Source organism: Girardinichthys multiradiatus, chromosome 18, assembly GCF_021462225.1.
Source record: "Girardinichthys multiradiatus isolate DD_20200921_A chromosome 18, DD_fGirMul_XY1, whole genome shotgun sequence".
In the NCBI taxonomy this organism is placed as follows: Eukaryota; Metazoa; Chordata; class Actinopteri; order Cyprinodontiformes; family Goodeidae; genus Girardinichthys; species Girardinichthys multiradiatus.
The window spans coordinates 34631155-34646143 of NC_061810.1; the positions used below are offsets into that span (position 1 = coordinate 34631155).

A 14989-nucleotide genomic window follows, 5' to 3' on the forward strand; every position below is an offset into this window, starting at 1 on the left:
CCTGAGGGGAGGATGTGTTCATGGCACACCTGTCAGACATTGTTATTTACCAAGCACTCCCAGGCTCCTAGTCGCCTGCAAATTACCCCCATCCTGGTGGTCTCCTGTCAGGGTTATCATGAAGCTCACTGCATGCTGTCCTTCCAAAACGTGCACAAACACAACCATGCAACTATATAACAACAGTGGTGCAGTCATTAAAGGATTGTACTGCTGCCACTGCTGTTGTAGTTTTAGTGAGGGGCTGAAATTGCTGCTGCAGACAGAATAAACCCCCAACTTGAACCAGAGAGCTTAACCTCCCCCGATGAGCCGGGAACTAAGTTATTAAAAGGTCATTATTGCAGTCTTCCCTGCAGATTCCAAGACTGGAACAATGAGAGAGTGTTTCATTTAGCTTTATGGGATTTAGTTTTTTCCAGAATCAGTTCGTCGCAGCAAAATACTGCTGGCCTCCATTGTAGTTTGATTGGACGGCGATTACTCCCATGTTCCGGTGCAGATGCGTGTGTGCTTTGATTTGTTTAGAGGGCTGTTGTGACAGTTGTTAGGAAGTGGCGTTTCTTGTTTGGCCAGTTTTTTGCCGCGGTGTGGGGGGACGGAGGCTCAGTGCAAAGCTTTAAAGTCTCAGGACGGCGACCTGATCGAGAGGATTTGGGGGGATTTTTAGCAGAATACTGTCTTTTCCTCATTGTTCACTGACCACAGATAAATATTACTCTGCCTCTTTACTGTTTAATTCTCTCTCAGAGGACCCATAAAGTCGTAAACGTCCTAAACCTCATTATCACTGCAGTGGCAGGTTTGACTCACTGTGCTGCAGAGGGATGGGTTTCTTCCTGGAAAATGTGTAGAATTCCTTCACTTCTCTGTGCAGCTTAGTGCAAACGTTGTTGTTTGCCCAGATCCCTTATTTACACAGCCTAACCTTGATATCTGCCCTTACAGCCAACAAACCTGTGGTTTTAGTTCAGTTGGAGGTGTTTAATGGTACTCAAAGAAGGCTCACTTAAGCAATTATTTACTTATTTACTGCCACTTTTAGGCTACCTGTCAGAATCAGAAAAGCTTTATTGCCATGTACGTTTTTGGACATACAAGGAATTTGTTTTGGCGTAGTCGGTGCAATACAATACAAATTAAACAGTATAAACATATCTACAATATAATATAAATATATGTGCACAGTTTTAAGTGAGTGAGAGTAAATATAGAGCAGTATTGGGTGCGAGAGCGGTACAACAGTGCAGGTGATCAGTGTGCAAGTATGGCAGTGCAAGTAAAGCAGGAGTCCATGCTGAGCGTTAATGTAACGCATAAAGTTGCAGGTTACAGGTGTCCTGTCAGCAAAAAAGGGGGAGTGTGGGGGAAAGGGAGAGTGTCAGGGTGGTTTCCAGGCTTTGTTAACCAGGCTGGTGGCAGATGGGAAAAAACTGTTCTTGTGGCGTGAGGTTTTGGTCCGGATGGACCGCAGCCTCCTGCCAGAAGGGAGAGTCTCAAAGAGTCTGTGACCGGGGTGGGAGGGATCAGCCAGAATCTTCCCTGCCCGCTTCAGGGTCCTGGAGGTGTACAGTTCCTGGAGCGACAGTAGACTGCAGCCAATCACCTTCTCAGCAGACCGAATGACACGCTGCAGCTTGCCCTTATCCTTGGCTGTAGCAGCGGCGTACCAGATGGTGATGGAGGAGGTGAGGATGGACTCAATGATGGCTGTGTAGAAGTGCACCATCATAGTCTTTGGCAGGTTGAATTTCTTCAGCTGCCGCAGGAAGAACATCCTCTGCTGGGCTTTCTTGATGAGGGAGCTGATGTTTGGCTCCCACTTGAGATCCTGGGAGATGATGGTTCCCAGGAAGTGGAAAGATTCCACAGTGTCAATTGTGGAGTCACAGAGGGTGATGGGGGCAGGTGGGGCTGGGTTCTGCCTGAAGTCCACAACCATCTCCATTGTCTTTAGAGCGTTGAGCTCAAGGTTGTTCTGGCTGCACCAGTCCAACAGATGGTCCACCTCCCATCTGTACGCGGACTCGTCACCATCAGAGATGAGTCCGATCAGGGTGGTGTCGTCCGCAAACTTCAGAAGCTTGACAGACTGGTGACTGGAGGTACAGCTGTTGGTGTACAGGGAGAAGAGCAGAGGAGAGAGAACACAGCCTTGGGGGGAACCGGTGCTGATGGTCAGGGAGTCAGAGACGTGCTTCCCCAGCCTCACGCGCTGCTTCCTGTCAGACAGGAAGTCAGTGATCCACCTGCAGGTGGAGTCGGGCACACTCAGCTGGGAGAGCTTCTCCTGGAGCAGAGCAGGGACGATGGTGTTGAAGGCAGAGCTGAAATCCACAAACAGGATCCTGTGTTCCTGGTTAAACTAGACCTGGCAGTCAGACTCGTTTATGTGTCAAAGTCCAAAAGTAGAAGGACCTTATGAACATTCCTTTGTCAGCAAAAAATTTTAACTTTCCTAAAAATGTGACAAGTTAAGAGCCGAAAAGGACAGAAATAAACAAAAATAACTTGTTTCAGTCCCAGTTATTGCTTTTAACTTTAGGGACCTATTCTCAAACCTTTTTAATATTCTTACAATGTTTACAGAAATAAAATGATCTCATAGCTTCACACATCTTGATGTTACAGTTTCTATTTTTCTGAAATAGAAATGAACAATAAACATGCCACGGATTATTACAAAATAAATTTTCTGTTCTCAGTGTTTACAGCAGCAGGAAATTATTGATAAAGTGGACTCCAAATAACCACAGTGTCCTTGTTATATGTAATCACTGCACATGATAATAATTGAAGATATGTTGGACTTTGAGGATAAAACCTAAGACTTGATCCTCATAGGACTTTGTTTAATCAAAGGTTTGCTACACAGGAAATACCAAAATCTTGGTGACTTTATTGGGTGTTCTCACCATGATAAAAAGATGAGTGTCTTTAATCACTAAAGCTTTTCTGCAAATGAGAGCTTTATTTCTTCAAATGGTGGTAGATTTAGGGGCATTCTGACTTATTGCTCTGCTTCTTCTGCAATAATATATTAAATTCATAAACAATTTTTAGATTGCTATTTTGTTCCTATACCATAATTGTACATAGAAAATCCAGTCCTTAATTTGAATACATTTCCTCAGTAATGGAAAAATATCCCACAATAGAAAACAATTGTTTCTGCAAAGTCACCTGTGCCATAAATATTGACATGCCTGCCAACTCCTTTAAATTAAATGTAGCTGAAGCCTTTTTCTTAGAAATGCACCGATCAGTTTTGTGGCTGACTTCCAATAACCAATTTCCTTTGGGCTTTGACCTGCAGATACCTATTTTGAGTATTTATGCTTTTTTTTTAAGAATAATATTTAGCCTGTTGGACAGAGTCTCACGGCAGCAGATGCGTACACTGGAAACAAATGACATTCCCCAAAATACTGTGTAGGAAGCACAGATGAGGAATGGAAAAAGGATAAAATTTGGGTTATGTCGAACTGATATCGTCATCATATTTACCAATATATCGCCAATGCAAGATTTTATGTATCAGGAAGCCCTGGTCCACACCCCGTAACGTTTTGTTATCAGCTGGACCTGCTTGCATTTGGGTGTGATGCCTTCAGTGATCTAAATAAGATCGGAGTTTTGAATTTCTGACAAGCCGGTCACCTGTCATGGCCCATTTCTCTTTGAGTTTATGTTTTCCCGGCGTAAAAGCTTGCGACACCAAGGCCCAAATCTCTTAGCCCCTTTTCAAGATGGGAAAGACAAGAAAACATCATTTTTGAAAGACAGATGTGTTTATACTCTTGATAAGTTTGAAAATGGCTACAGGAAAGTAATTACTTGCCTAAATATGCCGAAATCTGTAGTTTAAAACAACTGAAACTGTAACAAACTCAACCGAATGAGAGCTCAAGTTTATCCTGCAACCACGCGTAGTGAAGACAATAGTACCGCAAAAAAAAGATTACTCTGCTTTTTTAATTACCAGATCTTTACCAGAGGTGAACAAATATGGAGGGTACTGTGTATGTATCTGCCACCCTGACGCCATCCCATGTTCTCATCCTCAGATCTACCCAGACCCAGAGCTGGAGCAGCAGATTCTGGCGCTGCCCATCCGCTGCATCCACAGCGAGGAGGGTTGCCGCTGGACCGGACAGATGAAGCAGCTGCAGGTGAGAAGGAGCTCCTACCTCCTCCGCTCCTCTCTTAATTACCCTGTTCGGTGCCCAACACATGGGGCGAGTCTGCTAAACATGTTGCTGTGCCTCCCTCAGGGCCACTTCTCCACCTGCGCCTTCAACGTAATACCGTGCCCAAACCGCTGCTCCGTCAAGCTGACGCGCCGCGACTTGCCCGACCACCTGCAACACGACTGCCCCAAGCGCAAGGTCAAGTGCGAGTTTTGTGGCAGTGAGTTCACCGGCGAGGCCTACGAGGTAAACACCGTTCATTTTGTTTTGTTTTTATCTTCGTATGAGTATGATGGAAAAATGCCTGGAGAGAAGACTCATGATGTTAAATGAAAGGCGTACCTGTGAACCGCAGCTGGAAAAACTCAGGCCTGTGCGTCATCGTTTTAGGAAAATATTTTCTAGTAACCTGAGTGGTGGAAGGAGAAACAACATTTTGACTGCATCTTTTATACTAAAAGTTTTTTTTCCTTAGCAGGGGAGTCAAGGGGCTTTATTCTCCTCACTACCTCACTGTGCTCCTAACTCTCCCCTGCTTACTCAGTTTATCTCTAAGCACACATTTCCAGAACCACTCAATCTACCTTTAACTTTAAAATGAACAGCTAAATAAAAAGTTAAAGACATGTTTTAGGAAGGTTTAGTTCAGTCATATTTGGAACGTTTCACTATTTAAAGTAAGCCTATATTTGTTGGAGGAGTCATACTGTAGTATTTCAGCCTGCTGGAAACAAATTTCTCAATGTTTAACATCCTGTTGGAAGAAAAAACTCAATTCAGAACTATAATACTACGCAGTCTGGAAAATCTTTGATTTTTTTCCAGGTTTGGATAAATATTGAAAATAAAATAAGAATATGGACGTCATATTTGTACAGTGCCTTGTGAAAGTACTCGGCCCCCTTGAACTGGTCAACCTCTTGCCACATTTCAGGCTTCAAACATAAAGATATAAAATTCAAATTTTTTGTGAAGAATCAACAACAAGTGGGACACAATCGTGAAGTGGAATGAAATTTATTGGATGTGTCAAACTTTTTTAACAAATAAAAAACTGAAAAGTGGGGCGTGCAATATTATTCGGACCCTTTACTTTCAGTGCAGCAAACTCACTCCAGAAGTTCAGTGAGGATCTCTGAATGATCCAATGTTGTCCCAAATGACTGATGATGATAAATAGAATCCACCTGTGTGTAATCAAGTCTCCGTATCAATGCACCTGCTCTGTGATAGTCTCAGGGTTCTGTTCAAAGCGTAGAGAGCATCATGAAGACCAAGGAACACACCAGGCCGGTTGGAGATACTATTGTGGAGAAGTTTAAAACCGGATTTGGATACAAAAATATTTCCCAAGCTTTTAACATCCCAAGGAGCACTGTGCAAGCAATCATATTGAAATGGAAGAAGTATCAGACCACTGCAAATCTACCAAGACCCGGCCGTCCCTCTAAACTCTCATCTCGAACAAGGAGAAGACTGACCAGAGATGCAGCCAAGAGGCCCATGATCACTCTGGATGAACTGCAGAGATCTACAGCTGAGGTGGGAGAGTCTGTCCATAGGACAACAATCAGTCGTACACTGCACAAATCTGGCCTTTATGGAAGAGTGGCAAGTAGAAAGCCATTTCTCAAAGATATCCATAAAAAGTCTCGTTTAAAGTTTGCCACAAGCCACCTGGGAGACACACCAAACATGTGGAAGAAGGTGCTCTGGTCAGATGAAACCAAAATCGAACTATTTGGCCACAATGCAAAATGATATGTTTGGCGTAAAAGCAACACAGCTCATCACCCTGAACACACCATCCCCACTGTCAAACATGGTGGTGGCAGCATCATGGTTTGGGCCTGCTTTTCGTCAGCAGGGACAGGGAAGATGGTCAAAATTGATGGGAAGATGGATGGGCCAAATACAGGACCATTCTGGAAGAAAACCTGTTGGAGTCTGCAAGAGACCTGAGACTGGGATGGAGATTTATCTTCCAACAAGACAATGATCCAAACATAAAGCCAAATCTACAATGGAATGGTTCACAAATAAACGTATCCAGGTGTTGGAATGGCCAAGTCAAAGTCCAGACCTAAATCCAATTGAGAATCTGTGGAAAGAGCTGAAGACTGCTGTTCACAAACGCTCTCCATCCAACCTCACTGAGCTCAAGCTGTTTTGCAAGGAAGAATGGGCCAGAATTTCAGTCTCTCGATGTGCAAAACTGATAGAGACATCCCCCAAGAGACTTGCAGCTGTAATTGCAGCAAAGGGTGGCGCTACAAAGTTTAACGCAAGGGGGCCGAATAATATTGCACGCCCCACTTTTCAGTTTTTTATTTGTTAAAAAAGTTTGACACATCCAATAAATTTCATTCCACTTCACGATTGTGTCCCACTTGTTGTTGATTCTTCACAAAAAATTGGGGGCCGAGTACTTTCGCAAGGCACTGTATTTCCAGACTTGTTTTTCTTTGTTCCATAGTCCTTCCTCCCTCCCTTATGCTCTTCTCTTTTCCTTCCTTTCTTTATTCCCTGCTTTGTCATATCCTTCCTTTATGTCCTTTATCCTTCCTCCCTTCCTTGCATCTTTCTTTTCCTCCTTGTTTTTTTCACTCCTTGTTTCCCACCTTTCTTTCCTACCTCATGTCCTGCCACCATTATTACCTTGAGTCCTATCTTTCTGCCTTTCCTTCCTACTTTCCTGTCCTTTCTCCTTTCTTTTGCCTCCTCTATCTGTCCTTGTGTACACCTTAATTTATTCCTTCCTTCCCTCTTTTCTTGTCTCTGGGTTTATGGGTTCCCTAAGATAAGTTTTGAATATCTACCAGAAATAGTTTAAAATAAACGTAAAGGACTAAGAACTGGAATTGTATCGACTTTTAACTTGAAAATATTTAGGAATCCTGAATAATAGAGATCCTATCAGGGTTTTACTAGGCAATGTCTGGTTTCTTCATGGGCTGACCTGCCAATTTGGATTTTCACAGATTTCACAGATTGTTTTTTAGAGCTGTACCATAAAAGGAAACAAAAACGAGACAAATTGCTGCAAGGTTTTAAGAGATTGTACTTTAGAATCAAAATTTTAGGTAAAGGATTACATGAAAATGTATTCCCTTTACATTTATTTGATTTTATTCAACTAAAACATGTTCATCCTAGTCCATGATGTAGTTTGATGTGTTTATAGACAGGGTAATGATGGAAATTCTTTGTTTCCAGAATATAAAGAATCTGATTATTTTACATATCATCAATAGATTCTCTAATCACATTTTTTTATTTCCTTTGTGTGCCAGAACCACCAGGGTGTGTGTCCTCAGGAGAGCGTTTATTGTGAGAATAAATGTGGAGCGAGGATGATGCGTCGCCTGCTGTCCCAACATAGCATGGCCGAGTGTCCCAAACGCACGCAGCCCTGCAAGTACTGCGGCAAAGAGTTTGTCTTCGACACAATCCAGGTGGGTTTCACGTGAAGCAAAGAACTAAACCATTTTTTTCATAGAAGTGCTGCTTGAATTGTAAAAAAAAACCAAAAACCTATATTTAATAATAATGGGCAGAAACACATTTATTCTCAGGTAAGTATCACTGAAGTATCCTATGTCTGAGGCCTTAGCAGAGCAAGGCAGGGCAAAGAAAAAGTGCTGTAGCAGCAGGACGTTTCCATTCAGCATGTCTCTGTCCTTCTTCAGCTGGATGCTGTGTGAGCTGCTGCCATTAATGCTTTTAAATCAAAGCACCTTCCTCTCAGCACTTCTTTGACAGAGCAGTGATTTCCCCTCCCCTCACATATTGGGTCAGGATGTGCTGAAATAACCAAACCTGGATCACAGTGCTGAACAGCTGATGTCCTGTATTTTTATGGATTTTCATCATTGTGTGAACACTATGAAGTATTTTCACTCTTCAGGTCCTTTTAGCAATTCTATGGTGCCTGACTCTTTCCACATACAGGGGTTGGACAATGAAACTGAAACACCTGGTTTTAGACCACAATAATTTATTAGTATGGTGTAGGGCCTCCTTTTGCGGCCAATACAGCATCAATTTGTCTTGAGAATGACATATACAAGTCCTGCACAGTGGTCAGAGGGATTTTAAGCTATTCTTCTTGCAGGATAGTGGCCAGGTCACTACGTGATACTGGTGGAGGAAAACGTTTCCTGACTCGTTCCTCCAAAACACCCCAAAGTGGCTCAATAATATTTAGATCTGGTGACTGTGCAGGCCATGGGAGATGTTCAACTTCACTTTCATGTTCATCAAACCAATCTTTCACCAGTCTTGCTGTGTGTATGGGTACATTGCCATCCTGATACACGGCACCGTCTTCAGGATACAATGTTTGAACCATTGGATGCACATGGTCCTCAAGAATGGTTCGGTAGTCCTTGGCAGTGACGCGCCCATCTAGCACAAGTATTGGGCCAAGGGAATGCCATGATATGGCAGCCCAAACCATCACTGATCCACCCCCATGCTTCACTCTGGGCATGCAACAGTCTGGGTGGTACGCTTCTTTGGATCTTCTCCACATCGTAACTCTCCCGGATGTGGGGAAAACGGTAAAGGTGGACTCATTAGAGAACAATACATGTTTCACATTGTCCACAGCCCAAGATTTGCGTTCCTTGCACCATTGAAACCGACGTTTGGCATTGGCATGAGTTACCAAAGGTTTGGCTATAGCAGCCCGGACGTGTATATTGACCCTGTGGAGCTCCCGACGGACAGTTCTGGTGGAAACAGGAGAGTTGAGGTGAACATTTAATTCTGCCGTGATTTGGGCAGCTGTGGTTTTATGTTTTTTGGATACAATCCGGGTTAGCACCCGAACATCCCTTTCAGACAGCTTCCTCTTGCGTCCACAGTTAATCCTGTTGGATGTGGTTCGTCCTTCTTGGTGGTATGCTGACATTACCCTGGATACCGTGGCTCTTGATACATCACAAAGACTTGCTGTCTTGGTCACAGATGCGCCAGCAAGACGTGCACCAACAATTTGTCCTCTTTTGAACTCTGCTATGCCACCCATAATGTTGTGTGCATTTCAATATTTTGAGCAAAACTGTGCTCTTACCCTGCTAATTGAACCTTCTCACTCTGCTCTTACTGGTGCAATGTGCAATTAATGAAGACTGGCTACCAGGTTGGTCCAATTTAGCCATGAAACCTCCCACACTAAAATGACAGGTGTTTCAGTTTTATTGTCCAACCCCTGTACTTAGTGCTTTGTCAGCTGGTCAACTGTTGAATTCAGTTCATTCAGCAGATGTTGGCCAAGACCTCTGGTGTTTTTGAAAGTCTTTACCTTTTTAAAAAAAAAAGGGAAATTAATGGAGGGGCTTTCAAATCACCTTCTACTATTTGAAGGCTACCTCCCCTTACTCTCAGCTATAAACAACACTCTATTACTTACAGTACTATCTGCTGTTACAAGATGTAGACAATCATATAGATAGATTCAAATTCAATGAAATGCATTCCTATTTGCTCGTAGTTATAATACAGTGGTGTCAAATTCAATTTCTATTTGCCAAAAGCTTTTCTAACTAGGGAAACCCAGGGAATTGCGTTGAGTCATTGATTTTGCAGTGATCCTTGTTACGTTTGAACTTGAGTTTGTCATTTTGTCAGAAATGGACAAAACGTAATGATTATCTCTAACATACTTGAAATGGATTTAAATACTGAAATTAAAGTATATCACTTTTTTTCTCTAATTAAAATCAAAAATATTTTCCATTTTCATTCTTTTCTACACAGAACCACCAGTATCACTGCCCACGCTTCCCTGTCCAGTGTCCAAACCAGTGCGGCACTCCCAACATTGCCCGGGAGGATCTGGCCAACCACGTGAAGGACAACTGCGGCAATGCACTTGTCCTCTGTCCTTTCAAAGACGCCGGCTGCAAACACAGGGTAAGGCTGACCTGCATCTGTTCTCATTAAAATTCCCCTGCCTCTGGAGGAATTTTCCTTTTACCACAGCTATTGTTGCATGTTAATAATTTGCCAGGGTGCTTTTTTACATCAAACTTTCTTTGTGGCCTTGGGTACCAGGCCCAAAGATCCAGTTTAGTGCCTTTAGAGCATATAACAACAGGGCCAACATTTACAAATTGACACAACATCTATTGGTGTCTATTTTTAAAGGTACCAAAATGTGGAAAGGTGAATAGATGACTATCAAACATCATTTTTGCACTGTTTTAGACTCCCAGAGACAGGAAACCTTAACGTTAAAAGAGAGGAAGATAGATCCCCTAAAAAATTGATATTTTAGTGTATTGAAGCTCTTTAATTTAATTATAAAAAAAGAATAAATTTGTTTTTTATTTGTCCATCAGGGGAAATTGACATGTGTCAGAGGCAAAGTGAGAAGCAAATGGAAACACACATATACACATAAAAATTAGCAATAATAATTATAAAAATAAAATACAGACTGTACGTCAATTATGAAGAAATAGCAAATGCAAATGGTGTTTTTTTTTTTCAGATTCAGATTTAAATGAATAAGATTTTATAAATTTTGAAGGTAGCTAATTCAATATAAAACAGTACTGATAACATTCTCATTCTAGGTGTAGACCTACAACCCAGTTGTGTGTCTTTGTGGTAATTTAGATATGTGGTTCACACTTCTTTTAGAGGCTTGTGGGTCCTTGGGGCAAAAGGAGCAGCTCTCACACTTAACCACTAAGATGAACAAATCTTAATTGAAAAACATTACTCAACGTTCTTTACTGGAAAAAGACAAATGAGAAATGGAATCCAGTATATACTGTTTACATTTTAAAATAATAAAATTATTCAATAAAGCATAGTTTAAGCATGGAAACTTTCTGCATGAAATATAAAGTATAATCAATTTGCTTTCTCTCTGCAGTGCCCTAAACTGGCTATTGGCCGTCACCTGGAAGAGACCACCAAGTCGCACCTCACCCTGATGTGTAACTTGGTGGGTCGTCAAAGGCAAGAAATTCTGGAGCTGCGAAGAGAGATGGAGGAGTTGTCAGTCAGCCAAGACGGTGTCCTCATCTGGAAACTCAGTGATTACTCTCGCAAACTCCAGGAAGCCAAACTCCGGAGCAACCACGAGTTCTTCAGCCCGCCGTTCTACACCCACCGCTATGGCTACAAACTGCAGGTGTCTGCTTTCCTGAATGGCAATGGTAGCGGCGAGGGCTCCCATCTCTCCGTCTATATCCGTGTTCTACCGGGAGAGTACGACAACCTACTAGAGTGGCCCTTCTCCTACAAGGTGACTTTCTCCATCCTGGACCAGAGTGACCCTTCTCTTTCCAAACCCCAGCACATCACAGAGACCTTCAACCCTGACCCCAACTGGAAGAACTTCCAGAAGCCCTGCAGCAGCCGCAACTCGCTGGACGAGAGCACACTGGGCTTTGGCTATCCCAAGTTCATCTCCCATGAGGAAATCAAGAAGAGGAACTACATCCGAGACAACTGCATCTTCATCAAGGCCTCAATAGATATTCCCCAGAAGATAATGGGTTAAGATCCAATGTTTGTTTTCTGTTCATGAAGGAGAAAGATAGGTTAAAGACTGGAACTGATTCTTTACCTTGAAAACTTCTACACATTTACCCTTTAGATACTTTCTGCCCTCACAGCCTCTCCACCACAGGGTTTGAAATGAGGACAAGTTGAGCTGACTTGGAGGAACTTGCATCAGAGAGGGGAAAATGTTTGGTCTGCAGAAGTGTCCCTCGTTGATGTTTCTTTTTTATTTTAGCTTTTCAGTGCTTTTGCTGACCTTTTAATGATCCTCTACAACTTAAAGCCTTTGAAATCAAACAGTGCCTAGAGTGTTTATCTTGAGTTATACTTTAATTTTTGTTTCTGCAGTACCTACATAAATGAATGTGGTAAAGATACAGCGATATGGTTGGGGGGCATCTGTAAGCTGAAAGAAACTTAGAAAATGTTCAGAAATGCTCATAAGAAGAGGGAGCTAAGTAGATTAAACCTCAAGCCCAATTGCCTTTTGTTTACACACTCAGACAGTATACTGATCCTTTAACAAACACACAGACACCGGTAAGAAGTACCTGTAAGTTTTTTCCAACATACAGACTAATATTTTTAGGAAACCTTAAATATCTAGATGTTTTAATTAAATATTTTGCGTTTATAGCTCTCATTAAGCCGGGAAAGCTCTTACAATATGATAAATATGAAATCGCAGCTAGTGTCTTGTTTGTTTAACTTACCGTACAGAGTGAAAGCCTGAAAAGTAGCGTGGTTTTGTTCAAGAAACTACATCCCTCTAACTGCAGCTAAAAAGTGTAATCCTGATCCAGACACAAACTTAAAACAAAGCCAACTTTTCATTGATTTATGTTTCATTTACCTCCCCTAAGCTCAAAATCTCTGGTTGCTACTTCTGAGCTTTAGCAGAACGCTGACCAACACATTAATATATTCAAGAGACGTACCTAAACACCTAAAATATCATATTTTAATCAAATAATTAGGGTTTTAATAGTTCTTGCAGTGCTAGAAATAAAAATCCTCTGTGCTAACAATGAAACTAAATTCAGCTTCTGAATCGCTTAAATATCTGTAGCAAGAACTAGGACCAAGGACAACCTTTTAGTGAGCAATTTGCACTGAACAGTAGATGTAAGGCTCAGTCCTAATCCCAAACATAATCTTTTGACAGAGCAAGCTTATTATTTGCTTTAGTTTTCCCTCTTTTTCACTCAGTTTGCCATTAGCATGGCATAGCATAACGTGAAAAATCCCTTCTCATTTAGATCAAAACGAAAGAAATCTAATCTCTTTTTCCCTAAAACTTGACAAAAACATTTGAAACTGAAACTAAAACCAGTTTCCAGATTGTTAGGTTTTGCTTAAATATTTGAAGTAAGATAAACCAGCTTGGCTTTTACTGAACAACTACCACCCAACACTTCATATAAAGCTAACTTTTGTACCCATTCACAAACTGTTAAACATAATAAACTGCTGCTGTAGTTCTAATTTTTTATGTAAATCTATGCTAATTACATTAGTGGCGGAAAAGCCGAAATGACAACTTTTCCACATTAACCACGCCCTCTGCAAAATTCTGACCAATCACAGAATTGTTGTCATCACCACATGAGAAAAAACGTTTTGCCTTTATGAGAAACTGAGAACATGCTGCCAGGATGCCTACTTACTTGTATGAAAAACGTGATGTCATTATTTTCCCACTGTCCTGGGAAAAACAACAAATTTCCTGGCTCCCGCGTAGTATGCACAGGCTTTTAGGCTAAAGATTGCTGATGATTTTACATTACCATAGCTTAAAGAGCAAAACGTCTTTTTATTTATTTCCTCCAACGGAAAAAAATCAGATTTTGTGTACTTTTAAAACGTTACAATAAAACAATGCCGCGTTAAAAACAAAACACACGACAATAGCCTACTAAAGATCTGTTTGTTGCTACCATAGCAGGAACTAGCTGGCGCTCTCTTGTATAAGTACTAGACAGATCATAGAGAGTTTCCGGAGCTCTCTGATGTACCGAACACACACAACTAACTGGCTTCATATTTATTATGGAGTCCTCATACTAAATTAAAGCACCTTTCATCTGTCTCCTCTCAACTGTCAGAATACACATGCATTTAAGAGTGAAGGAAAAGCCATGTGGCCTTTTTACACAGTATGTCTTCGCATGAGGGTTTTAGTAGAGAGCAGGTCAAGCACATGCATGCTTCATGTGTTAAAACCTGGTTCTGACTTTCTTTTTTTATGTAAGCTGTACCCTGAAATCCTCACTTGGTGATGACTATTCACTAGTTTTTTTACCATTTGAAAGTTGACAAAACTGTCAAAGGATAGCTTTTCGGATTTTGTTTTTATAAAATGTGAATGCCCTTGGTGGTATAACCTATAAAGACAATGAACATTTGGATTAAGTGAACTGTTTTACACACCTGGGGAATAAAAGGTGTTCAGAGGCTTGGCATGATGGGACTGACTGCATCTTCGTTGTAATCATTATCTATCCTCAGCTCAACATTCAATGTGTCAATGACAAGCAGCCCTGTGCTGTAGACCCGTTTTCTTTAAAGCACCATCAGGACTTTGATGACAGTTTACGTATGATATATGTGAATACTAATGTAAAAACACAGAAGCACATTCTGTCTTTTTTTTTATTACTACACATGGGGGAATTCTTGATTTCTTGTCATGATACCAGCTGATAATTTACAGTGACACAAAAAAGCAAGAAAATAAAAACCTTTTTTGTAAGATTATGTATTTTTAAAAATGCTTAACTGTTTTATACAAGCTCTTTACGTTGGAGAGTCGGGGTTGACTTTGGGAGTTTTCAGACCCATTCGTCTTTTGAACATTTGGATAATTTGTTTGTCTGTGTGGTCTGAGCCTGTTCTGTCTGTATTATTTCCTCTTAAAAGTATTTATTTTAAAGAGCCATCTTCAGTTTAGACTGATGGCACAAATGTTTTAATATGTTGATTGATGAGTGCTTGTCGATTTCTTATCTGAAATAAAATACCATATATTATAGTTTTGCCTTTTTGCATGTGGGCTCTACAGTCTTCTATCTGTTTAATTTGCTTTATTAAATCATCAAAACATCAATTGACAAATATCAAATCACCAGAGTAGAGGTAGTATTATTTTAAAAGTAAACTAACTAAAATATTGGCCTCCAACATACCGCTTTATTTGTATAGCACCATTTTTATACAAAAAAATTCCGAAACCGAGTCATTTATCACGGGATGTTTCATTCAAACAATTTATACGC

General features: G+C 41.1%; 2 protein-coding genes across 2 annotated transcripts in view; both read left to right on the forward strand.

Moving 5' to 3' along the window:
• Nucleotides 1–4137, forward strand: part of nek8 (NIMA-related kinase 8) — a 62385-nt gene extending 58248 nt beyond the window's left edge. The window contains exon 16 of the transcript XR_007042326.1: nt 4068–4137. The gene's annotated coding sequence lies outside the window, so the exon portion shown is untranslated. The remainder of the gene's footprint in view (nt 1–4067) is intronic.
• Nucleotides 1–14745, forward strand: part of traf4a (tnf receptor-associated factor 4a) — a 53031-nt gene extending 38286 nt beyond the window's left edge. The window contains exons 3-7 of the mRNA XM_047391218.1: nt 4068–4172; nt 4275–4436; nt 7484–7645; nt 9954–10109; nt 11080–14745. Coding sequence (XP_047247174.1) covers nt 4068–4172; nt 4275–4436; nt 7484–7645; nt 9954–10109; nt 11080–11712 — 1218 coding nt within the window. The 3' untranslated portion in view covers nt 11713–14745. The remainder of the gene's footprint in view (nt 1–4067; nt 4173–4274; nt 4437–7483; nt 7646–9953; nt 10110–11079) is intronic.
• Nucleotides 14746–14989: the final 244 nt, after the last annotated feature.